Source organism: Eubalaena glacialis, chromosome 15, assembly GCF_028564815.1.
Source record: "Eubalaena glacialis isolate mEubGla1 chromosome 15, mEubGla1.1.hap2.+ XY, whole genome shotgun sequence".
In the NCBI taxonomy this organism is placed as follows: domain Eukaryota; kingdom Metazoa; phylum Chordata; class Mammalia; order Artiodactyla; family Balaenidae; genus Eubalaena; species Eubalaena glacialis.
This window is the reverse complement of record NC_083730.1, coordinates 87,109,826-87,135,478: the sequence shown is the minus strand read 5'-3', so window position 1 is coordinate 87,135,478 and position 25,653 is coordinate 87,109,826. Positions and strand designations below refer to the sequence as shown.

Below are 25,653 nucleotides of genomic sequence, written 5' to 3'. Positions count from 1 at the left end.
GAGAAATAAATAATTTGAAGGGGGAAGGAAGTAGAAACAGACTTAAATTTATAAAAATATCTGTGTTGTACTTTAGTTGGTTGAAGTCACAGACATTTGTTATCCTCAAATCTTGACTTTTTTTTTTTCATTTTTGTCCAACTGCTAACTCCCACCCCCCAACTATAAAAATAAAATGCTATGTAGCTTTGCCTTAGGCTCAAAGGAAGCATCCGCATTATCACTGATATTTGTAATTTACCTGGGTGGATCATTCATGGGGCATAGGAATTTAAAACTCTGCTTGGTGGTCTTATCTTATTAAGTTAAACGTTAGTATAGTCTGTATGATAGCAGACAAAGCATTGGACAGGAATCATAGAATGTTAGAAATGGAAAATGGTCATCAGAGAGCCCGGACCTCCAGAGGTAAAGTGATTTGCCTAAGGTTATCTTATTAGTTGGGGGCAGTGCTGGGATTAGAAATTATGTTCCTAGTCCTTGTGTTATGTAGGGTGACTATACATCACAGCTTGCTTAGGATACTCTCATTTTATGCTTGCTGCCCCCAACACTACTACTGTACCTTCTTTTTCTCAAATAGTGTATTTTAACTAGGTAGTTTAATGATATTTATTAGAACCAAAGTGCCAGTGGTTGGGTAAGATTCTTAATAAGTCAGTTTTAGAGTTTTAAATGGCCTACTGTGTTTGTGGATATGGGTTGCATTAGAGAATAAAGAATTTTTCACAGGTGTGATGTATATGGTTTTCTTTTCTAGCAGCAGCCTCCATCTACTACAACATTTGTGCTGAATCAAATAAATCAGCTTCCGACTTTGGGATCTACAATTGTAATGACTAAAACACCACCTGTAACCACGAATAGGCAAACCATCACTTTAACAAAGTTCATTCAGACTACTGCAAACACACGTCCTTCAGTCTCAGCACCAGCAGCACGAAATGCCATGACCTCTGCACCTTCAAAAGACCAGGTTCAACTGAAGGACCTACTAAAAAATAATAGTCTGAACGAACTCATGAAACTGAAGCCACCGGCTAATATTGCTCAGCCAGTTGCAACAGCAGCTAGTAAGTCTTTTTGTTTTCAATAGTGTCAACTGCTTGCCTTCGTTAAGATATGTCAGTGTGTTTTTAAGGGTTTGCTTAGGTCTTAAAAGAAGTAGTCATGACAGGAGATGATATCTGCATGACTCTGTGGACTTAACAGTATTTATGCAATTCAAGGGAAGCAAAAATTTAGAAGCCTTAGCCTTAAGCTTTAAAATGAAGTGTGGAATTACCAAGTGGCTACGTGAACACCATGAGATCTCAGTTTTATAAATTGTGAATAACTGGTTAACATTTTTCTCAGTCATTTAAATCAGTGCTTTTCAAGCTTTATAACTGTGAGTCACTTGGGGATCTTTGTACAAAAACAGAATCAGATTCAATAGGTCTGGGATGGGGACCAAGATTCTGCATTTCTGACAAGCTTTTTAGAGGTGCTGTTGCTGGTGGTCCTTGGACCATGCTTGAGGTGTAATGGGCTTTAAACTGATACTTCACTACTTTAACTCTTACAGTTTTATGATTTTGCTTGTCATTAGCTTCATTGTATGTCGGTAGTCGTGTTTTTTAGTAAGTTTTCTTTTAAAATATATAAACTTTCATTGTAATGAAAATGAATAGTAATTTACTATATTTTCTTTGAAGAGTGAGCACTCAAAATACTTCTTTAATAATAGCTTTACTGAGATAATTCACATACCATTGTACCTTTTAAAGGGATACAATTCAGTGGATTTTAGTACATTCACAGAGTTGTGCAACCATTACCACTAGCTAATCCATAATGCTTTAAGTGTAGGTTTAGATCTAAAGAGAAAAAGCTCAACAGTGGTTTGATCACTCTTTTTTAGGAATTCATTTATGCATAAAGAATGTAAATTTTACAGTTAATTTTTCTTCTCTGGAGTGGCTGTTTTATTGCTCATATATTCAACAGATATTTATTTATTTATTAATTGCCACACTGTGAGGCATGTGGGATCTTAGTGCCTTGACCAGGGATCGAACCCATGCCCCCTGCAGTGGGAGCCCTGAATCTTAACCACTGGACCACCAGGGAAGTCCCTGTTCTAGGATTCTGAGGCTATGGCTGGGAAGAAAACTGTTGAAATCTTTGCCCTCATAGAGCTTGCATTTGAGTGGAGAAAAACAGACAATAAACAAAATAAATAAAGTGTATAGTATGTTAGGGGTAGGCACGTGGAGAAAAATGGAAAATGGAATATGGGGCAGGAATAGGTTGTATTTAAGTGGAATGCTTAGAGGAAGCTTTGTATTTAGTGTAATAAGGTAATTTTAAGGGTAAAATAGAATTTTTTTTTTTTAACTTTGGCTATATCAAATTTTAGTAGTATAGTTTTAGAAACTGAAAAATGTGAACTCTTTTTTCTCTTTTTTTGGCTGTGCCACTCGGCCTACAGGATCTTAGTTTCCTGACCAGGGGTTGAACCTGGGCCTCGTCAGTGAAAGCGCCGAGTCCTCACCACTGGACCGCCAGGGAATTCCCAAAATGTGAACTCTTAAGAGGGATATTCTTTCCTTCCTTTTTCCATTGAGCTAAACAGTATTTGACTCTCTGCCTGGTGATTTATACTAATACATAACATCTCACTGGGCTCTTGGAATGAGGTGCTGGATATTGAATAGAGAGTTCCTCCTTCCAAACAGCTGTTTTATTTTTCCAATTGAGAGAGATAAGTTTTAACACCCGATATATTTTGTAGCAGAATTGATTGCTGGGAAGTTCTAATGTGCTTGTGTTTATAGAGTAGAGGGCCAGGGACTTCACTGGTGGTCCAGTGGTTAAGACTGCACTCCCAATGCAGGGGACCTGGGTTCAATCCCTGGTCATGGAACTAGATCCCGCGTGCCACAACTAAAGATCCCGCACCCAACAACGAAGATCCCGCATGCCGCAACTAAGACCTGGCTCAGCCAAATAAATAAATAAATATTAAAAAAAAAAAAATAAAGTAGAGGTCTGGGGCATTCTAAAGGAATGAGCAAGGAGTGTTTGTAGGTGATGCGGAACTAACTTTGTCTTCAGTGACAAATGCAATTAAAAATACCAGATAATCTAATCTTTGAGTCCATACCTTTGTGCCTTATGGCTGTAGTTTTACTCTTAAGGTTATTGTCCTGAACTGACTGGAGTCTAGCAGCTAGATGCCCATTGAGAAATCATTTTAACTGTCTCAGGATTGATTTCCATTCTTTGCCGTGGAGAGCAGGACCACGGCCCTGACCTAGCTGAGGTGCAGGGCAGCATCTGGAATGGCTCCTGGGAGACTTAGGGGTGATCAGCAGTTAGTAGAAGCTGCTTTTCGTTAAAGTCTTTGGATTTAATGAGGAGAAAGACTGCTGCTGTGCCATAGTGAGGAAAGAGTTTAGCGAGCAAAACAAAACAGCTTTGGAGCTGACCGAGTAATATCTAGTACAGTAACATCTCCCACATCCAATATAATACTTCTTAAAAGACAAAAGACTGCAAGTCAAGGCCATCCTTCTGTGGAAGGCTGAGAAATTGTCAGACTAGACCAGGGCTGAAAAAGAAACATGGTAAGTGAATGCCAAAGATAAACTAACTTTTGTGTTGTAGGAGAGGGTCATCTTTTTACTGAAAGGGAAGAATGTTAAAACTGTGAAACTGCAAAGAGCGAGGTTTTGCATGTTCTCTCTCTCTCTCTTTTTTTTTTTTTTTGGCCGCCCTGCATGGCTTGTGGGATCTTAGTTCCCCAACCAGAGATTGAACCCAGGCCCTCAGCGGCAGTGAAAGCATGGAGTACTAACCACTGGACCACCAGGGAATTCCCTGCATGTTCTCTGCCCCTTTTGGAGCCCTTAGCCCTTTAGGTTTCTCTTTGGATTCTGATCTCTCAGTTGAGCTCCAGTCCTGTAACTCTTTCTATGAACTGTTCAGTGGCTCTCCCACAGTTATATTAAACAGATCTGTGCTCCCAAGTAAATTTATTATCTCTGTACCAGCTTCCTTATTTTGCTAACACTTTAATCCCAGCCATTTTGTAGTCCCAAGTGACAGGCCACCCAAATACTCCCTATCTTTTGGTAGAATACATAAGGTGATAATCCGTTCTCCTGGTGTAATTTTCACACTGTGATTGCAAGAATACCAGGTACTGGGAGTGCTTCAGGTATACTTGGAGGATGGAGGCTAGTTACAGGGGCTCAGAACTTCTCAACCAAGTAGTTCTACTTTTTTTTTTTTTAAATTAATTAATTAGTAATTTTTGGTTCTGTTGGGTCTTCGGTGCTGCGCACAGGCTTTCTCTAGTTGTGGCGAGTGGGGGCTGCTCTTTGTTGCGGTGCACGGGCTTCTCATTGCTGTGGCTTCTCTTGTTGCAGAGCACGGGCTCTAGGTGCGCGGGCTTCAGTAGTTGTGGCTCGTGGGCTCTAGAGCGCAGGCTCAGTAGTTGTGGCGCATGGGCTTAGCTGCTCCGCGGCATGTGGCATCTTCCCAGACCAGGGCATCTTCCCGGACCAGGGCTCGAACTCGTGTCCCCTGCATTCGCAGGCGGATTCTTAACCACTGTGCCACCAGGGAAGCCCAGTAGTTCTACTTTGATTGATACTTTGATGGAGAGGTTCTTGTGCTATATCTAAAAAGAGTTTGCAAACCACTGGTATAGAAGAACAGATTCATTCTTTGGATCTTTATTCTGAGTGAAGACAGTAGAGTTCCAAAACTGTTTTTTTTTTCCCTTCCAGAAATAATTATTTTGCCTTGAAAGTTAGTAAGTACCACCAGATCAGGTGAGATTGATTCTATCTTGGTGATAATACCAGGTTTTGTGCCAAGTGAAGTGTCTCAGAGTAATGCTGGCTGTGGGTAATTGTTTTGAAATAAACTGCCAAATAGTGTTCTGGTTAAGGTGTCTTTTTGATAAATAGTTTTCAAATTTCCTGTGCACATGTTTCCTTTCAAGTTGTTTTCTAATGTTAATTCTTACCTCCATAATGACATATAGCTTGAATATTTTTATCCTTATGCTTAATTTAAGTTAGAGATAAGAGATTGGTATTCTTTGGTTTGTGAAGTGGGTAAACTTTACTGAATTTTCTAAAAACTGTAGGAAAATAGATATTTTGTTCTAAAATATAAATTATCTCTCCCCCTCAGCTGATGTAAGCAATGGCACAGTAAAGAAAGAGTCTTCTAATAAAGAAGTAGCAAGAATATGGATAAATGACATGAAAATGAGGAGTTTTTCCCCGACCATGGTGAGTTTCAAAAGCTGTATCTGTATTTTTGTGTGGTATGAAAGTACACTTGGCTAAGTGTAGCCCTCAGAAAACTTTTTTTGGCGTGAAGGGGAGCTTCTCAGCCACATAAACTAATGAACAAGCATTAAACCTCACTGGAATAAATTAATATATGCTAAACAAGGTGATTATAACATACATATTTGATAGGATAGAGTATTATACAAAGTACTGACACTTTTCTGTTGTGAATTTCATCTGATAAGTAAAAAGGATAATGTGGAGTTAACCAAAAGTATTTGATAATTATGTTCATTTTAGGACTGAGCCTTATTATATAGCTGGTTATGGGATGTCAGATCATATAATGGTTTAGTTGTGAGTAAATTATATGTTAACATTTTTTTTACATTTTGGAAATGCTATATGCTTCAGTTAAATTGATTCTGTGCGTGCATTTAATAATTACGCAGTGTATAACCCTGCCTCTGTGTGGTGGGTTTCTGGCTCCCCATTTTAATAAACATATAATTAACACCACATGGTTTAAGTAGTAATATAAGGTACAGCAAGAGGTAAATAGTGATGCTCGCAATAGGGCTTATGAGTTTGTAGGAAGATGAGACTCAGATGGCCTGGGAGGACTTCACTTTTTTTTTTTTTTTTTTTTTGATTTTATTTATTTATTTGTTTTTATTTTTGACTGTGTTGGGTTTTCGTTGCTGAGCATGCGTTTTCTCTAGTTGCGGTGAACGGGGGTTACTCTTCATCGTGGTGCGCAGGCTTCTCACTGTCATGGCTTCTCTTGTTGCAGAGCACAGTCTCTAGAGTGCAGGCTCAGTAGTTGTGGCGCACGGGCTCAGTTGCTCCGCGGCATGTGGGATCTTCCCAGGCCAGGGATCGAACCCGTGTCCCCTGCATTGCCAGGCGGATTCTTAACCACTGCGCCACCAGGGAAGCCCAGGACTTCATTTTATGGAGGAGATGTCGTGGAGTTTGGGTGTCGAGTCTGGAGAGACTTTGAGAGGGCATTTTAGGAAGGGAGCTACAGCATTAATAGGCACAGAGGAGGTGGTAGCTATATGCTTAGGATACTTGGCTTGCAGGAAGAAATTGGAATGGTTGATTGGGGGCTCTGTGGAGGGTCCTGAATTGAATTTGATGGACTTGGGACTTGGGGCAGCACCAGTGAGGGCTACTGGAAGTAGAGGGACCTATTAGTGACTCAGGATGGGTTGGGAAGAAGAGACAGGTTAGGAGGTTGGTTAAGTAATCCAGAAGGGAAGTGATAAGGAACTAAACTTTAGGGATTGCAAAGGTGATTGGAAAGGAAAAAAGGAAGAAAGTAAGAGGGACTGCACATAATGATACCAGAGGATTGGTAAGACTGGGAGTGAAATATGGACTTGGAGAGACAGCAAAGCAACCTGTGCCTGAGGTTTTGAACGGGGACTAGGAGAACAAGTGTTGACAGTATCAGTTTACTTAACAGTTGAGTTGCTAGCAGCTTACTTGGAAGTTGATTTTTGGAAAATAAGAATGCATATTTCTTTAAGATTATTTAGTGCTCAAGTTCCCAGTCCAGCCCCTGTTGCCCATAACATGCCCAAAGTTCTATATTGTCCTAGCAGTTTAGAGACATCTAACAGAGTGCAAACTGGTAGCCTGTGGATGAAAACCAATTGACAGGTGTTTTGTTTGGCCTCCACATTATTTTGAAAATTTTTGAATGTGTTACAAACACATAAAAATGCTGATTTCCAGGTTCTCTTGAGAAATAGGAGTACCTGACAATCCTGGGCCCACATTCCCCACCTCGTGTTAACATGCGTGGAGTTGAGTAGTGAACATCTGCTTTGTGTGTTGGTCACACATTCCCCATGTACCACAGTCTCCCTCTCCTTCATTTGTCTCCTTGACCCTAAGCTTGGTGTCAGTTGCCATTTTACATCCAGGTGGCTTAGACATATTACTTGTCTGGTCCTTGGATTTTGTGACCGTATTGTGTTACCAACTAATCCTCCAATTATATACCTGCGGTATATTTTTTTTAAAGGTAGGGAAAGACAAGGTAGAGGGAGAAAGGTGGCTGGTCATTTAGCATAGTGCGCATTCCTATTTTACAGATGAGGAAAAGGTGCAAAGGGGGATGGGGAGGACTCAGAATGTAAGTAATTTGCCCAAGGCTACACAGATAACAGCAGAAGTGGGGTCTGGATCTGTTTCTTTGGCCAGCTCCATTTCATCTCTTATTTCTGAAACTGGGTTTTATTTTGGCATACTTTCTGAGAACATTCAGAGTTTCTTTGGATTTTTTTCTAAGGACTCCATGGGTTGATGGCTGGATGTTTATCTCACATGTCCCTTTTCTTTCCCACATTTACTGAGCATCTGTATGCCATATGCTGCTCTAGACTAAATAAAAATAAATAAGTAAAATAAAAATAAAAGAGGAGCCTGACCTTACATTTTATTTATTTATTTATTTGTTTTTAAAATAAATATTTTATTTATTTTATTTTTGGCTGCATTGGGTCTTCGTTGCTGTGCATGGGCTTTCTCTAGTTGCAGCGAGCGGGGGCTACTCTTCGTTGCGGTGTGCGGGCTTCTCGTTGCGGTGGCTTCTCTTGTTGCGGAGCACGGGCTCTAGGTGTGCGGGCTTCAGTAGTTGTGGCACGTGGGCTCAGTAGTTGTGGCTCGCAGACCCTAGAGCGCAAGCTCAGTAGTTGTGGCGCACGGGCTTAGTTGCTCCGCAGCATGTGGGATCTTCCCGGACCAGGGCTCGAACCCATGTCCCCTGCATTGGCAGGTGGATTCTTAACCACTGCGTCACCAGGGAAGCCCTGATGTTACATTTTAATGCCATGTTGTCCTTTACCTGTAGGTCCTGACTAGGTTTTCTCTTTGTCCTTCTCCTCCCTTCCTTGGTATACTGGGTCCCACAGCTTCTTCCCTACACTCTTCCTTGATCAAGCCCACATTAATAAAGAGCTTCCCTTTATGGTTTACTGGTAGTGAAAAGCAGCTTTTTCAGGTGCTTCTTATTCCCCTATTCCTCCCTCCCTCTACCCCTTTAAGATTCTGTAGAGAAACACAAGGTAACATGACTATATTGACCATTCACTCACTTTGCCTGGGGCAGTCTGGGTTTACTGCTGTTTTCCTGGTGTAGTTACTAATAACTCCTCATTTTATTCTCAGATGTGCTGAAGTTTGGAGAGTAGGTGATATAGGATTCTGTATGATTGTTGTGTCTGTGGAGACACAGATGTCTGAAGTAAATTCTCTGTCTTTTAGAAGAACCTTTAAACTCCAGAGTTTTCTGGGGTTTTGGTTGTAGGATCTAAGGGAAAGAAACAGATGAAGGTGAACTGAGAAGAGGGTGGGATGTGAGACTTAAAGAGAGTTCCTGTCCGTGAGATTGTAGAATGTGCTGCTGGGACTCATCCACCTTTTCTCTCCAAACCCCTTGTTCTTTCTATTCCTGGAACTGCAATGAAGAGTGAGGACTGGAGGTTAGACTTCTGGGCATCAGGGAGGCTGGCAGGCAATATTGAAGGGGAAAGTAGTTTGAGAAGGTGGTGGAGCCCTGTGGTGACCCATTTGTGTGTTTGCGATGAGAGCAGGTCATGGATTATCTGTGCTTATCTTTGGAGGAGCAGGGAAACCACAGACTCTGACCCAGATATTAGGGAATATAGAAGTGGTATGTCCTGTTTCCAGGATTGAAGATAATGGGTATTCCTACAGAAGAGTTTTTCTGTGTGTTGGCTGGGCCTACAGTTTCTGGACTTAGTTGATTTTGCTCTCTCTGTTACAGAAGGTCCCTGTTGTGAAAGAGGAAGATGAACCAGAGGAAGAAGATGAAGAAGAAATGGGTCATGCGGAAACCTATGCAGAGTATATGCCAATAAAATGTATGTCTTTGGGATTTGTCAAAATAATGAAAGACTTCTGGGTTCCTTTTGAACTTAAAAAACTTTCCCACATACATTATTATGTATTAAGATCTATCCATGTTGGGTACCTCAGGATTTGATAAGTGTGAGCTTTGTAGTATGTTTTAAACTATAATATGTTTTAAAATAGCTACATGAAAATTCTGTGAGTTTTTTAATTTTCCTACACAAATTTAGAGCTTTGCTTTGGAATGAAGTCTTTTAAAACCACAAGTGAAAAGGCTTTTTCCTTTCAAGTTAATTTTGCTCATATCAGCAGTGATTATAAAATCATAGTAAATTACAGAAATGTAAACACGTATCTTAGCTTTATAGTTTATACAGCTTATCTAAAACAAATTATAAAAACATGGGAATCTTAAAAATAAAATCGCTATTCGAATTCAGTGGTTTAAATTAACACCATTGCTTCCTTTTTTCCCGTAATGACCATGATTCATTTTTTTAGTGGCAACTGTATTAAGTTGAAAATTAATAATTTTTAGTTTTTGTGTAAAATTTTTCACTTTTTCATTTTATGGGGGTAGTGAGATGGAAAAAAATCTATGGCTAGAATTTTTCTCTCCTATACTCTGGCTTTCTATAAAAAGTCACCAATAAGACCACTTAAACTAGAAATCTCTGTTTACCAACTATGTATGGATTCCAAATTCCAAATTAAAATGACGCCTTAATCTAGGATTATGTTCTGTTACTACTGGAGAACCTGGTGGTATGAACTGCGATGGTATTTTTCTAGATCTTTTTAATCAAGTCTCTATTTAAACCATAGGTAGTTGATAAATAGGTCATTTTAGTCAAATTTAAACAGTACTTTACCATCAGTCAGTGAATTTATATAGGATCCCAGGATGTATAGTTACTTATTATTATATTTTCTGTGTCAGAGGAGAAATATTGCAATATCTTATGATAAGACTGGGAAGTGTTATTACTTAGAATAATTAAAATGAAGTATTTTTAAATTTTTGTTTAGTAAAAATTGGCCTGCGTCACCCAGATGCTGTAGTTGAAACTAGTTCTTTATCCAGTGTTACTCCTCCTGATGTTTGGTACAAAACATCTATTTCTGAAGAAACCATTGATAATGGCTGGTTATCAGCATTACAGCTTGAGGCAATTACATATGCAGCCCAGGTAAGCTGTATAATTTATAACTACATACAGTTTTTATCTTTAATCTTAGTTCACAATGTATAGTTGTTTTAATTCAAAGTTAAGTTTTCCTTGCATGAAAATCTTGTGAATGTGATTTTTATAGAAGTTTTATGTGTTAGAAAATTAAAGGGGTAGTGTGGATATGGGGAATGTGTTTCTAGTGCAAATGATAAATTGTCATAACCTTTTTGGAATTCACTGGGAACATGTATTAAAATTAAAAATACCTATATCCTTTTACCTAACGATTCCATGGGAGTCTGTTTCATAGAACTATTAGATAAGAACATATATATATAAGGCCATTTGTTGCAGCTTTTTTTCCCCCCAGTGGCTAAAAGCTAGAAAAGATTTGAAAGCTCACACCCTTGGGGAGTGATTGAATAACCTTTGGTATTACCATATGGGTGTTGTACCAGCTTTTATATTATGTCAATTGTCTTGAAAGGATTTCTGAAATACTCCATTTTTGTAAAATAGGCAACCATCCCCCATATTTATGTTTTATAAAAAAGTTTGTATTTGATTGTACAGTCCTTGAAAAATTATGGAAGAATACTCACCAATTTGTTAACTTTAATTACCTGCTACATACGAGGGTAGCAAGAAAAAAATACACAGACCTCAGAGATAGGGCAGGTTTGGTTCCAGACCACCACAGTAAAGCAAATGTAACAATAAAATGAGTCATGTGAAGTTTTTGGTTTCCCAGTGCATGCAAAACTTAGTGTTTACACTATAATGTAGTCTGTTAAGTGTGCAATAGCATTATGTTCAGAAAAACAATGTACATACCTTAATTTAAAAATACTTTAATGCTAAAAAATGCTAATCGTCATCTGAGGCTTCAGCAAGTTGTAATCTTTTTGCTGGTGGGAGGTCTCGCCTTGGTGTTGATGGCTGCTAAATGATCAGAGTGGTGGTTATTGAAGGCTGAAGGGGCTGTGGCAGTTTCTTAAAATAAGACAACAGTGAAGTTTGCCGCATTGATTCACTCTTCCTTGCACTAATGATTTCTCTGTAGCATGCAGTGCTGTTTGATGGCATTTTACCCACAGAACTTCTTTCAGAAATGGAGTCAGTCCTCTCAAACTCTGCCACTGCTTTATCAACTAAGTTTATGTAATCTAAATCCTTTGTTGTCATTTCAACAATCCTCACAGCATCTTCATTAGGAGTAGATTTCCATCTCAAGAATCTACTTCCTCCACTGAAGTCTTGAACCCCTCCAAGTCATCCATGAGGGTTAACTCCTGTTAATGTTGATATTTTGACCTCTTCGCATGAATCATGAATGTTCTTAGTGGCATCTAGAAGGGTGATTCCTTTTCTGGAAGGTTTTCAGTTGATTTTGTCCAGGTGCATCAGAGGAATCAACTATCTATGGCAGTTACAGCCTTACAAAATGTGTTTCTTAAAGAGTAAGATTTGAAAGCCGAAATTACTCTTAGCTCCATGGGCTGCAGAAAGGCTGTTTCACAAAGCAGGCATGAAAGTGACATTGATCTCGTTGTACATCTCCATTAGAGCTCTTGGGTGCACTGTCAATGACCAGTATTACTTTGAAAGGAATCTTTCATTCTGAGCAGTAGGTCTCAACAGTGGGTTTCAAATATTCAGTAAACCATGTTGTAAACAGATGTGCTGCCTTGTTGTTCCATTTATAGAGCACAGGCAGCATAGATTGAGCATAATTCTTAAGGACCCTAGGATTTTTGGAATGGGAAATGAGCATTGGCTTCAACTTCAGGCCACCAGCTGCATTAACCCCTAATAAGTCAGCCTGTCCTCTGAAGCTTTGAAGCCAGACATTGACTTCTTCTCTCTAGCTATGAAGGTCCTAGAAAGCATCTTCTTCCAAAAGAAGGCTGTTTCATCTACATTGAAAATCTGTTGTTTAATGTAGCCACATTTATCGATTATCTTAGCTAGATCTTCTGGATAACTTGGTGAAGCTTTTGCATCAGCACTTGCTGTTTCACCTTGCAATTATGTTATGGAGATGACTCCTTAAACCTCATGAACCAACCTCTGCGAGCTTCAGAATTCTTCTGCAACTTCCTCACCTCTCTCAGCCTTCGTAGAATTAAAGAGAGTTAGGGCCTTGCTCTGGATTAGGCTTTGGCTTAAGGGAATATTATGGCTTGTTTGATCTTCTTTCGAGACCACTAAAAGTTTCTTCACGTCAGCAATAAGGCTGTTTGGCTTTCTTATTGTTTGTTCACTGAAGTAGCACTTTTTATTTTTTTAAACTTTGCGTTTATTTATTTATTTATTTATGGCTGTGTTGGGTCTTCGTTTCTGTGCGAGGGCTTTCTCTAGTTGCAGCAAGTGGGGGCCACTCTTGATTGCGGTGCGTGGGCCTCTCATTATCGCGGCCTCTCTTGTTGCGGAGCACAGGCTCCAGACGCACAAGCTCAGTAATTGTGGCTCACGGTCCCAGTTGCTCCGCGGCACGTGGGATCGTCCCAGACCAGGGCTCGAACCCGTGTCCCCTGCATTGGCAGGCAGATTCTCAACCACTGCGCCACCGGGGAAGCCCCTGAAGTAGCACTTTTAATTTCCTTTAAGAACTTTTTTTTTTTTCATTCACAACTTTGCTGTTTGGAGCAAGAGGCCTGGTATTCAGCTTGTCTAGGCTTTCAACATGTCTTCCTTATGTTGTAATCATTTCTAGCTGTTGATTTAAAGTGAGAGACGTGCAGCTCTTCCTTTCACTTGAATGCTTAAAGAAGCCATTGTAGAGTTATTAATTGGTCTAATTTCAATACTGTTGTGTCTCAGGGAATAGGGAGGCTGAAGGAGAGAGAGAGATGGGGGAAATGGTCAGTTGGTGGAGCAGTCACAATACACACAACATTTATTAATTAAGTTCACCATCTTATATGGGCGGGGTTCATGGCAGCCCAAAACAATTAAAATAGTAACATCAAAGATCACTGATCACAGATCACAATAACAAATATAATAATAATGAAAAAGTTTGAAATAGTATGAGAATTACCAAAGAGTGACTCAGAGACACAAAAGAGCAACTGTTGTTGGAAAAATGGCACCAATAAAATTGCTTGATGCAGGGTTGCCACAAACCTTCAATATGTAAAAAATGCAGTATCCCCTGAAGTGCAGTAACATTGAAGCACAATAAAATGAGGTATGCCTGTATAGTTAAGTAAAGAAAGTATCCACTCTAAGCCAACTGTATGCCATTTATATAAAAACAGAGAATGTTAATATATGACTAAAACAAGGTATGAAAGACTGATTACCAAAATATCTAAAGGAATAGATAATTACCAGCGTTTTCTTTTTCAGCAACATGAAACATTCCTACCAAATGGAGATCGTGCTGGATTCTTAATAGGTGATGGTGCTGGTGTAGGAAAAGGAAGGACAATAGCAGGAATCATCTATGAAAATTATTTGTTGAGTAGAAAAAGGGCTTTGTGGTAAGTGCTAAAGACTGGCTATGGAAACTTTTGTTTGTGAATAATCCAGCATATGGGGATGGGTCTTCATGAGTAAGTATATTTTTTTGAAGTGTCAAGGCCTGGGTTTATTTATTCCTGAATATTGCTAGAATGATGGGATTTGTATTTAATTTGTGTGTTTTTCTTTTCCCTTTTTTTTGTGGCAGGTTCAGTGTTTCAAATGATTTAAAATATGATGCCGAAAGAGATTTGAGGGATATTGGAGCAAAAAACATTTTGGTCCATTCATTAAATAAGGTATGAAAGTTTTCTATTCAGTTGGTCATTCAATAAATATTGACTTATCTGTGAGATGGGAATAATAATAGTTTCTACTTCGTAGGGTTGTTAAGAGTATTAAATGAGTTATTTCACAGAAAGCATAGTGAGTGCTAGCCACTATTGTTGGTTTTTGGATTACTAAGTGTTAAATAATATGCCAGGTAGGGTTATGTAGTGGCAAACAAAATAGGCATTGTCTGTTTTTATGGAGTTTATTCTCTCACTCTTCAGGGTTTTTCATTTGTTTTTGTCTGTTTCTGAAGTTACTGTATATGGGTGAAACTCATATAACTATGAGTATAAGGGTGCAGTGTGATAAAGCTATATGGACAGGTAGTGTGCCCGTCGCATCAGATAGAGAATTGTGGTTTGGAGACTGGTTTAGATACTTGTACATTCAGTGGACTTGTATACCCGTACCTGTGTTCATGTTAAAACAGTTCTGTCAAATGGAAGAAAATGTGTTTCATTATCTAGAAAGCACAGTTCAGTGTTCATTTAGCAAATCTTTATTGGCCTCCTACTATGCACCAATTCCTGGAGTCACATGGGTAGAATAGACAGACCTAGTTCCTGCAGGTGCTTCCCTGCTAGCCCTTTGAAAATAAGTAAATGTAAATCTACTTTCCATGCGAGTCCTAAGTTGCTTCAGTGTTGAGTCCTAAGTTGCTTCGGTGTTGTTGCCCTGCCCATCAGTGGCTTTTTTTGGGTGAGGGTTACTGAGTGGTTTGTTGGTAAAGTACTGTGTCTTGAATGACTACTAACAGTTCAAAACTAAAACACGTAAGGGGCATCTAGAAATATTTTTGATTTCTAAATCAGCATAATTGAGGAAGACCACAGTAACTATTAATCATAATTCTTATATATCCCTCAGATCTTAATTACAGTGCTTTGCATGTAGTAAATGCACAATAAATATTTGTAGAATGAATATTGTGACCTTTTCTTGGGGAGTTTGGTTTGTAATCTTTTTTTGATGATAGACTTTTTTGAGACTTTGATGAAAACTGGATCCTTGTACGTTAAAGTTATATACACACACACACACACACACGAGAGGGTTCATGTTTGTGTGTGTGTGTACACATGTGTATGAGAAATTTTGTGTATGATCTTAAGAGGTCCTTTGACTTTCCTGAAGCCCATCATGGTACCACCAGTTTCCTGCTGTAGAAATCTGGGTGGGATAAATATTTGAGACAAAAGTGTATTTATTAAGTTCTTTTCTTTTCTTTTTTAGTTTAAATATGGAAAAATTTCTTCCAAACATAATGGGAGTGTGAAGAAGGGTGTGATTTTTGCTACCTATTCTTCCCTCATTGGTGAAAGTCAGTCTGGTGGTAAATACAAAACGAGGTTAAAACAACTCCTACATTGGTGCGGTGATGACTTCGATGGAGTGGTATCCTTTGCAACAAGTTTTATAATTTTTAATGACACAAAATCTAACACACAGGAATTCTGAGGTTAAATAAAAAGACTGCTGGGATGAGAGCTTTAATGATTACATAGAGTCCAAGGGAGTCAGAAAGTTGATTCTGTTTTGTAGCTGTCATTTACTAGGCCAGTATTTAAGTTCCTGCTTTAGGAAAATGTTAATGGGTATGGGACATGCTGAATACTATATTCCCTTCTAAACTTAGTGATTTCCAAACTTATTTGCTCATAGCATACCTTTTACTATCCTGCATGAGGAACACGTTTTTTTTTGTTTGTTTGTTTGTTTTTATAAATTTATTTATTTATTTATTTTTGGCTGTGTTGGGTCTTCGTTTCTGTGCGAGGGCTTTCTCCAGTTGTGGCGAGCGGGGGCCACTCTTCATCGTGGTGCCCGGGCCTCTCACTGTCGCGGCCTCTCCCGTTGCGGAGCACAGGCTCCAGACGCGCAGGCTCAGTAGTTGTGGCTCACGGGCCTAGCCGCTCCGCGGCATGTGGGATCTTCCCGGACTGGGGCACGAACCCGTGTCCCCTGCATTGGCAGGCGGATTCTTAACCACTGCGCCACCAGGGAAGCCCGGAACACCAGTTTTTGAAGTACTGATTAAGTTGGTTATCAGTTGTGCTTCTATTTAACAAAATTTGCTCAAATAATCTGTGTGGTGGACATTTTTAGCCATAGTGGATCCTTTCGTTCATTCTAATTAAGAATTAAATATCCAGTTAAGGAGTGACAGCGCCGCAAGGTGGCAGCCACCACGGGCTCGGACAGTTTATGAAAACTGAATATACAGCGTTAAAATAGAATGTGGACCTAAATACCCAGAAGCAACCCCCTTTGTAAGATTTGTAAGAAAAATTAATATGAATGGAGTTAATAGTTCTAATGGAGTGGTGGACCCAAGAGCCATATCAGTGCTAGCAAAATGGCAGAATTCATATAGCTTCACAGTTGTCCTGCAAGAGCTTCGGTGCATTATGACGTCTAAACAAAATATGAAACTCCCTTAGCCGCCTGAAGGACAGTGTTACAGTAGTTAATCAAAAAGAAAAACCACAGGCCCTCCGCTACCCCCGCATTCGATTCAAGCAGTCTTCATTTTCTGCAGTAGTAAATTTTCTAGATACCAAAAAAAAAAATTAAATATCCAGTTAAGGTTAATGCCAAATTCAGTGAATGCCTCTGTGGCTGGGGGAAAGGGGCTGCGGAGATCAAGGAGAGGCACATAGAGGGCTTCATTGATAATTTGTCATCTTACAGAAAAAGAAAACCATCTGAAGCAAATATGGCAAAATGTTAAGGTTTGACAAAACCAGATGATAGGTATGTGGGTATTAGTTAAAAAAAAAAAAAAAAGTTAATGCTCAGGGGCTTGATATCAACAGCATCCCTCCCCCTAATAATCTTGATTCTTTTTTTTACTCCAGCTACCATCCCAGAAATTTTGGATGTTTCCCAAGTCCTGAGGAAAATAGAAGTTAACTCTTCCTGAAAGATGGGAGACACTTGCTACTAATGTGACATGTTCCTTAATTTACTGCTTACAGATAGTGTTTGATGAATGTCATAAAGCAAAAAACTTATGTCCTGTTGGTTCTTCAAAGCCAACCAAGACAGGCTTAGCAGTTTTAGAACTTCAGAACAAATTGCCAAAAGCCAGAGTTGTTTATGCTAGTGCCACTGGTGAGTAGTTATTTATTTAAAAGAGGGAGATATATATGTTATTTTTTCAGCTATAATATGTTTTGTTTGGGGGTTTTTCAGGTGCTTCTGAACCACGAAACATGGCCTATATGAACCGTCTTGGAATATGGGGTGAGGGAACTCCATTTAGAGAATTCAGTGATTTTATTCAGGCAGTAGAACGGAGGTAATGCAATTTACAGTATACACTATTTGTTCTCAGTAGCAATCTAAAAGAGGTGTTATTGCTAAAATTCTTCCATGTATGTTAAAGCTCTACTATATTTAATGATAGTTACTGTGTGTTTTAATTTTATTCAGAGGTGTTGGTGCCATGGAAATAGTTGCTATGGATATGAAGCTTAGAGGAATGTACATTGCTCGACAGCTGAGCTTTACTGGAGTGACCTTCAAAATTGAGGAAGTTCTTCTTTCTCAGAGCTATGTTAAAATGTATAACAAAGCAGTCAAACTGGTGAGCATGTTTTTCTTAACTCTTAGTACTTTTAATGTACCTGATAATGTATCTGTTAGCCAGTTTTGTCCAGTCAGGAGTATATTTTGTCCAGTATACTCCTGTCAGCTCACAGGAGTATATTTCTGCTATGAAACAACAGATAAATCACTGGTTCCTTAGTTTCCCAATTTTCCAAGTTTTGTCTTTGTTAAAGTAATTTATAAAAAATAGCCATTTATTTCGGTTGTATAGTTTTAAAAATCACAATGTAACTGTTTCCTAAAATGACTGCATTAGTTAATAAGAATTTTGGGACAGCTCTATGTGAGCATCCTAAAAAACATTTGTTTAGAGATTCCCAAGTTACTGAAAATGCTTCGTTGAATTAATGTTAAATGGTGTCTTGCACTTTATTTTGATTGAATTAGGCATTTTAAAATCACACTCAAAAGATTGAAATATCTAAAATGTTGATTGTGCACCTTCAGTGGGTCATTGCCAGAGAGCGATTTCAGCAAGCTGCAGATCTGATTGATGCTGAGCAACGGATGAAAAAATCCATGTGGGGTCAGTTCTGGTCTGCTCACCAGAGATTTTTCAAATACTTGTGCATAGCATCCAAAGTTAAGAGGGTTGTTCAACTAGCTCGAGAAGAAATCAAGAATGGAAAAGTAAGTTGGAGAATGCATTAACAGATTCATCTTTGGTTATGTGTTTTAGTCTTTTGGGTGTTGAGGCTTTCTACTTATAAAAGCCTTTTCTTTCTAAAGGGTAGTTGTAAAAAGTATTAACATAGTAAGACTTTAAACAATGCATTTTTAAGATAATAAAAGCAATACGTGTTTATAAAGAATTTGGATAGCTCAGAAAAGTATAAACAGACATCACTATAATTTGGCTAACCATAGATGTAACAACTGATAACACATGGATATATATTACATTAAGGTTTTTTCCTTTTTGGTAAATACATATTTAGTTAAAGCACAAAGAACTGGGGCAGGGGCTTCAGTAGTGTCCACTGTTGTAATACTGTTTCCTAGCTAAGTGTATTACATATAGCATGTCTCAAATATATGTAGAATAAATAAATTGGTACACATGCACAATAATGGGTAATTCTTGTTTGAAATCTTTTTTTAAACTAAATATTTAAAATATGTCTTAAGAAACCACATAGATATTTTTATTTATAATTAATAATATTCTTTTTTGCCTCCAGTGTGTTGTAATTGGTCTGCAGTCTACGGGAGAAGCTAGAACATTAGAAGCCTTGGAAGAGGGTGGAGGAGAATTGAACGATTTCGTTTCAACTGCCAAGTAATGTTTATGGTTTTGAGTTTTTACTTAGATTAGTTTAAATGTTGGCATTTCCTGGAGGCAAGATTTTTGTGTTTTAAAGTTTTCCTGATTTTAGTTTTTACAGTCCTGTGTATGCATAACAATATGTCTATTGGAAAACAATAACATAGAAATGCTGAAATGTTAAGTATTTTGACAATATTATGTCCAGTATTTGGACTAACAGAAGGGCTTGATTTTTGTTTGTTTTGTACATCTTGGAAATCTGACAGCTTGGTTTAAGATATTCAGTTTTGTTTTGGCTTTGTGTATCGGAAACTACCATTATCCAGAGGAGCAACATAGTTTAGTTTGCCCCAATTTAGTATGCTCTAATATAAACATTGCAGATAATCCTGAGATAGTCAAAAGAGATTTTAAAAATGTTTTTAGACACTGTTTTTCAGTTTGTTTGCCTAACAGACAGTTCTAACTCTGGTAGCAAAATTAACAAAATAACTTTTGCTGCCATGCTATCTTTTGCCTTAGGGGACACATTCAAGTGGCTCCTTTTAAGATAGATATAATTTAAAACTACTTTTAAAAGCAAAACATGCACCTGCTAATCTGTATCTTTCCTGTGCTTGCCTGCCTAGTATTGCCTCTAAAATGATAGGCACTAGTCACAGGGGGCTATTAAGCAGTTGAAGTGGCTAGTCCAAATTGAGATGACCTTTAAGTATGAAATAGACACCAGGTTTCAAAGACTTAAAGAAATATAATGTAAAACATTTCATTGATTACATTTTAAAGGGATAAGTTAAATAAAATATTAAAGTTAGTTTCACAAGTTTTCTTTTACTTTTTAATGTAGCTACTAGACAGTGTAAAAATTGTGCTTGGCTTGCACTATATTTCAGTTGGACAGTCTTGGCCTAGAATATTAAAATTCATTTGAGCTGGATTATCAGTATTTTGTAAGATTGAATAAAACGTACTTTTTATTTTTTTATTTTTTAAAAATTTATTTTATTTCATTTTTATTTATTTTTAAAATTTTTTCTTGGCTGTGTTGTGTCTTCATTGCTGCGCGCAGGCCCTCTCCAGCTGCGGCTAGCGGGGGCCACTCCTCGCTGCAGCACACAGGCCTCACATTGCGGCAGCCTCTCCCGCTGCAGAGCACGGGCTCCAGGCACGTGGGCTTCAGTAGTTGTGGCACGCGGGCTCAGTAGTTGTGGCTGGCTTGAGGGCTCTAGAGCGCAGGCTCAGCAGTTGTGGCGCATGGGCTCCATTGCTCCGCAGCGTGTGGCATCCTCCCAGACCAGGGCTCGAGCCTGTGTCCCCTGCATTGGCAGGCGGATTCCCAACCACTGCGCCACCAGGGAAGCCCCAAATGTACTTTTTAGTAAGACATAGATTTTACTATTTGTAACTCTTGCATGTACCTGAAAATGGAAAATATATGTGAAATAAATTGGTTAAAGGATTGTTAAAGTCCTTTACATTCAGAATCCAACTCTTTTGAATCACTTTTTTTTTTAAAAAAAATAAATAAATTTATTTATTTATTTTTGGCCGTGTTGGTTCTTCGTTTCTGTGCAAGGGCTTTCTCCAGTTGCGGCGAGCGGGGGCCACTCTTCATCGCGGTGCACGGGCCTCTCACTGTCGCGGCCTCTCGTTGCGGAGCACGGCTCCAGACGCGCAGGCTCAGTAGTTGTGGCGCACGGGCTTAGCCGCTCCGCGGCATGTGGGATCCTCCCGGACCACGGCTCGAACCCGTGTCCCCTGCATCGGCAGGCAGACTCTCAGCCACTGCGCCACCAGGGAAGCCCTTGAATCACTTTTTGACTCAAGTCACTGATGTTCAGTTTTTCTTCATGGAGTCTTCCTCTGTGCAGCAGTTCTGAAAAAGAATCAGGAACCATTGGTGCTGAGTTCCTAAGCCAGCTTTACAATTATGTGGAGCTAACCTACTTTTGATATCCAGTTTGGAAATGTTGCTAATAAAGTATACTTATTTTAAACAAATACATTCAGTAAGACTTCATATATAATAAACTATTTTGCATATTGAGCCACTAACTGTCACTTTTTTCTCTCTTCGAACAGAGGAGTGTTGCAGTCACTCATTGAAAAACACTTCCCTGCTCCAGACAGGAAAAAACTTTATAGTTTGCTAGGAATCGATTTGACAGCTCCAAGTAACAACAGCTCACCAAGAGATAGTCCTTGTAAGGAAAATAAAATAAAGAAGCGGAAAGGTGGGTACTTTTCTTTAAGTGGTGCTGGAAGTAGTATAAATTTGAGCATCTTGATGCAAGCTGTATTTTGGGAATGTACTGCCTTCCTTGAATTGACTCGTGTAGTTTTGTTTTTGTTTATTTTTTTTAAGGAAGTGTCTTCATTTATTTATTTATTTATTTTTATGGCCACACCACATGGCTTGCGGAATCTTAGTTCCCTGACCAGGGATTGAACCCTGGGCCATGGCCATGAAAGCACAGAGTCCTAACCACTGGACCACCAGGGAATTCCCTTGGCTCATGTAGTTTTTGAATGCACAAGTAATCCCATTTTAAATTGGGGCTTTAACGATTTGACTGGTGCTGAGTAGGCACTGTGTTGAGCACTGCCCACACGTGATCTCATTCAACCTGCACGGGATCCATATGAAAGTAGGTTTGATTTTTTCAGTTTTACAGACAGAGGAAACTAAGGCACAGAAAGACTAAATGGTTAAGCGATATCCCCAGGTTGGCACAACTACTGGGTGATAAATGGGGAACCAAAATCCGGGCCTTTCTGTTGTCAGTGCTGTGTGTGTGTGTGTGTGTATGGGTGTGTGAGAGTGTGTGTTTATATAGTCTTCTTTAAAGAGACTTCTGTTAGTTTATTATTTAATTAGGAATACACTCATCTTTGTTTGTTAGACATTTTATAATAATGCAAACTTGGATTTGTGTTTAGGTGCTTACTAAGTAAGCTCTTTGACTTTCAGAAGTTAACTTCTCAGGCTCTCTTTCTCTAAAATGGTGATAATAACTCATTATATTGTGAAGACTATCATACTGTGTGTTCTAAACACAGTGCCTGACACTTTAACGTTACATTTCATCTGTTCTAAGAAATGCTTTTTTTTCCCTTACATTTTTAGTATGCCTGAAAGTAGGTTGGCTATTATAATATAATTGACAGTATTTTTTTATTTTAGTGGCACAAAAAGTAATGCTGAGTCCTAGAGTCAGTAACATCTTAGAGTGGTCAGATAGACAGATGGTCATGTTTCCCTTTTTTGAATTATGTTCTCACCATCATTAATATGTGAACATTTTAATGTTCTGCTTAGTTTTGGTTGGTTTATTCCAGATATCTTTTATGAATATTCAGTAAGATAATTCAGATCAGCACCTTGTTTGACTTTTAAAAATGTAGTTTTATAGGTTAGTTTTTTTAGTATTCCATAAAGTATTTGCATATTTTATAAATCTGTAATTATTAGGCCTCATCTCTCAACCTGATACACAAATTGTGACAATGCCAGAGATTGTTTCATCTCTGTTGTCTTGAGATGTTTATTTTGAAACTTGTGCGCTTGAAGGCTGTCTTGCATTGGTACTTATGTACCTGATTTCTTCTTAAGAATAATTGAATATAACCTGATTTCTTATAGGAATCCAAAAGGCTAGCTCTTGTTTATGAATTTTTAATTGTTCTTATATACTTACACAAATGCTTTTTTTCTGCATTTCTCATTTGAGTTGACTAAGTGTATTAGTTCATGAACTAAATGTAACTTCCTGGATCTTTAGAACAGTGTGTTTGGGCTGACTCTCTTGTTTGGGGTTTGAGGATAGGTGAAGAAATAACTCGAGAATCCAAAAAAGCACGAAAAATAGGTGGCCTTACTGGTAGCAGTTCTGATGATAGTGGAAGTGAATCTGATGCCTCCGATAATGAAGAAAGCGACTACGAGAGCTCTAAAAACATGAGTTCTGGAGATGACGATGATTTCAACCCATTTAGAGATGAGTCTAGTGAGGATGATGAAGATGGTGAGTTCATGAATCTATTAAATGTAAACTAAAGGATAGTTATTTCTGTGTATTTGTTTATTTATTTATTTTTGGCTGCGTTGGGTCTTAGTTGCAACAGGCGGGATCTTTTGTTGTGGCACGCAGGCTTCTCTCTAGTGGCATGCAGGCTGCAGAGCACATGAGCTCTAGTTGCGGCGCATGGGCTTAGTTGCCCTGTGGTATGCGGGATCTTAGTTCCCTGACCAGGGATCGAACCTGCATCCTCTGCAATTGGAAGGCAAATTCTTAATCACTGGACCACCGGGGAAGTCCCTATTTCTGTGTATTTGAAATGGGGTATTGTACTAAAACCTTTTTTTTCCTGTAGAAATCATCACACAGATTCTAATCTTTGCTTGGTGGGAGCTCCAAGCTTGTCTGTCTTCTGGAGGTTCAGCACATTTATGTGAGATCATGACCTCCATTTTGTGCACTTATGTTTAACCTCAAACCATGGAATTTACCTCATGGTGTATGGGTGTACTGGGCCTCTGAAGTTGGTGGTGGTTTACAAGTTGTCGCTCAACAATACAAAAAAACTCAACGGTGTTTCCTTTGGAAATTCTGTACATGTGTTAACAAATGATTTGATACATGTCTTTCCTTAATTTTCAGATCCCTGGTTAATCAGAAAGGACCACAAGAAAAACAAAGATAAAAAAAAAAAGAGAAGTATAGATCCAGATTCTATTCAAAGTGCCTTATTAGCATCAGGTCTTGGATCAAAACGACCTAGTTTTTCTTCTACGCCAGTAATTTCACCTGCTCCTAATAGTGCACCAGGTATCCACATGGAAGCTTGCTTTGTCTGTGAAATGTACTTTTTTTTTTTAAGGGAACGCTATTTATTTATTTATGTATTTTGGCTGTGTTGCGTCTTCGTTTCTGTGTGAGGGCTTTCTCTAGTTGCGGCGAGCGGGGGCCACTCTTCATCGCAGTGTGCGGGCCTCTCACTATCGCGGCCTCTCTTGTTGCCGAGCACAGGCTCCAGACGCGCAGGCTCAGTAGTTGTGGCTCACGGGCCCAGTTGCTCCGCGGCACGTGGGATCTTCCCAGACCAGGGCTCGAACCCGTGTCCCCTGCATTGGCAGGCAGATTCTCAACCACTGCGCCACCAGGGAAGCCCTGAAATGTACTTTTAAACAAAACAAATATTTAAACTTTGTACTGATTTTTAACAAATGTACTTTATCTAGCTAACAGTAACACCAACAGCAACAATAGCCTTATAACAAGTCAGGATGCCGTGGAAAGGGCCCAGCAGATGAAGAAAGACCTACTTGATAAACTAGAAAAATTAGCTGAAGACCTCCCTCCTAATACCCTGGATGAACTTATTGATGAACTTGGTGGCCCTGAGAACGTTGCTGAGGTAAATATGACTTGATCAGGGCTGTGTCTCTTCTAGGTAATTTTTTGCCACTTTCAAACCCTTTAGAATAAGTGATATATTTGGTATCATCACATAATTATCTAATATCCTCTCTTAGATCTTAGAACCCTTGTTCTACTCTAGTTGTCATCCTAGAGCAAGTAAATTCCTGCCCCTGGTAGCTTGAGTATCTGCCCCAAGACACGGATCTCTGTTATTGCACCTGTCACGCAGGCTTTGTTATCATTGCCGCATGTCTGTTTTCTCCACTGGAATTTGAACTTTTCAGAACCAGGCACTGTGTTGCAATGTTCTCTCTCCCCCAGCGCCTGGTGCAGGACAGGTTGCACAGTACATGCTGGCTTCATTATCCCGTTCATCTCCCACCAAGTTTCTATGATGGAAGCCCTGAGCTTCATGCACCATAGTCAGCTACGTTAATTGTAAGTGTCACTGTTTGGCTTTGCAGATGACTGGCCGCAAGGGGAGGGTTGTAAGCAATGATGATGGAAGTATATCTTATGAGTCAAGATCTGAACTTGACGTCCCTGTGGAAATACTAAATATCACGGAAAAACAAAGATTTATGGATGGAGATAAGGTATGTTTTTCTGGGATGCTTTTTGGCGAAAAGAATGATGCCCATACATTTAGATTAATCTTTAGGTTTTTTTCTTTTAATATAAATCATGTCTGTTGAATATTCTTACTCTATTTTTTTTTTTAAGTAATTACACATAATCACTGAACATTTTACATGTTTTCATTATTTTCTTATAAATCGAATGTGGTGTTTTGTGCACAGAATTAGATGTAGCTCTTGATAGCTTTGGAGGCCTTTGAAGTCTTTAATCAGAATATTAAATTGTGTTCTCTCAGGTCATCTTAGTGGCACTACATCCAATGCTACACCCTAGTGTCAGTGTAATTTTGAGTCTAGAAATATATTTAAGCATGCCCAGATTACTAGGATCCTTTGATTTTGCTGTTTATTGTCTTGCTCTGCCATGTCCTATTGAGATGATTTACTCTGAATGGTCGTAGATTTCACTTGCGTAACTGACCACTGCAGAGGTTGTGGTCACCTTCAGAGGCCCTTTCTGTATGCTCTGTTAAGTAAACTTCATCAATTTTCAGATTCTCAAATCAGTTCTTTCTCCATCTAGTCGGAATTGCTATAAGCGTTTTGCTAAAAAATAGGTAG

The 25,653-nt window shown here is 38.9% G+C and overlaps 1 protein-coding gene and 1 pseudogene across 4 annotated transcripts in view; both read left to right on the top strand.

Annotated features, from left to right (window-relative positions):
- Positions 1-25,653, top strand: part of SBNO1 (strawberry notch homolog 1) — a 52,940-nt gene that overhangs the window by 9,431 nt on the left and 17,856 nt on the right. For 2 of the 4 annotated variants that reach the window (XM_061169515.1, XM_061169513.1), the window contains 17 exons: positions 764-1,073; positions 5,191-5,291; positions 9,094-9,190; positions 10,209-10,369; positions 13,706-13,839; positions 14,028-14,118; positions 15,386-15,547; positions 17,131-17,266; positions 17,348-17,453; positions 17,588-17,741; positions 18,212-18,394; positions 18,946-19,043; positions 21,114-21,265; positions 22,859-23,056; positions 23,693-23,860; positions 24,274-24,449; positions 24,919-25,050. In XM_061169515.1, the coding sequence (XP_061025498.1) occupies positions 764-1,073; positions 5,191-5,291; positions 9,094-9,190; positions 10,209-10,369; positions 13,706-13,839; positions 14,028-14,118; positions 15,386-15,547; positions 17,131-17,266; positions 17,348-17,453; positions 17,588-17,741; positions 18,212-18,394; positions 18,946-19,043; positions 21,114-21,265; positions 22,859-23,056; positions 23,693-23,860; positions 24,274-24,449; positions 24,919-25,050 (2,559 nt within the window). Of the gene's footprint in view, positions 1-760; positions 1,074-5,190; positions 5,292-9,093; positions 9,191-10,208; positions 10,370-13,705; positions 13,840-14,027; positions 14,119-15,385; positions 15,548-17,130; positions 17,267-17,347; positions 17,454-17,587; positions 17,742-18,211; positions 18,395-18,945; positions 19,044-21,113; positions 21,266-22,858; positions 23,057-23,692; positions 23,861-24,273; positions 24,450-24,918; positions 25,051-25,653 lie in introns of all 4 variants that reach the window. The other 2 variants (XM_061169514.1, XM_061169512.1) reach the window with 2 other exon arrangements.
- LOC133075868 (ubiquitin-conjugating enzyme E2 variant 1-like) lies at positions 15,738-16,623 on the top strand (annotated as a pseudogene).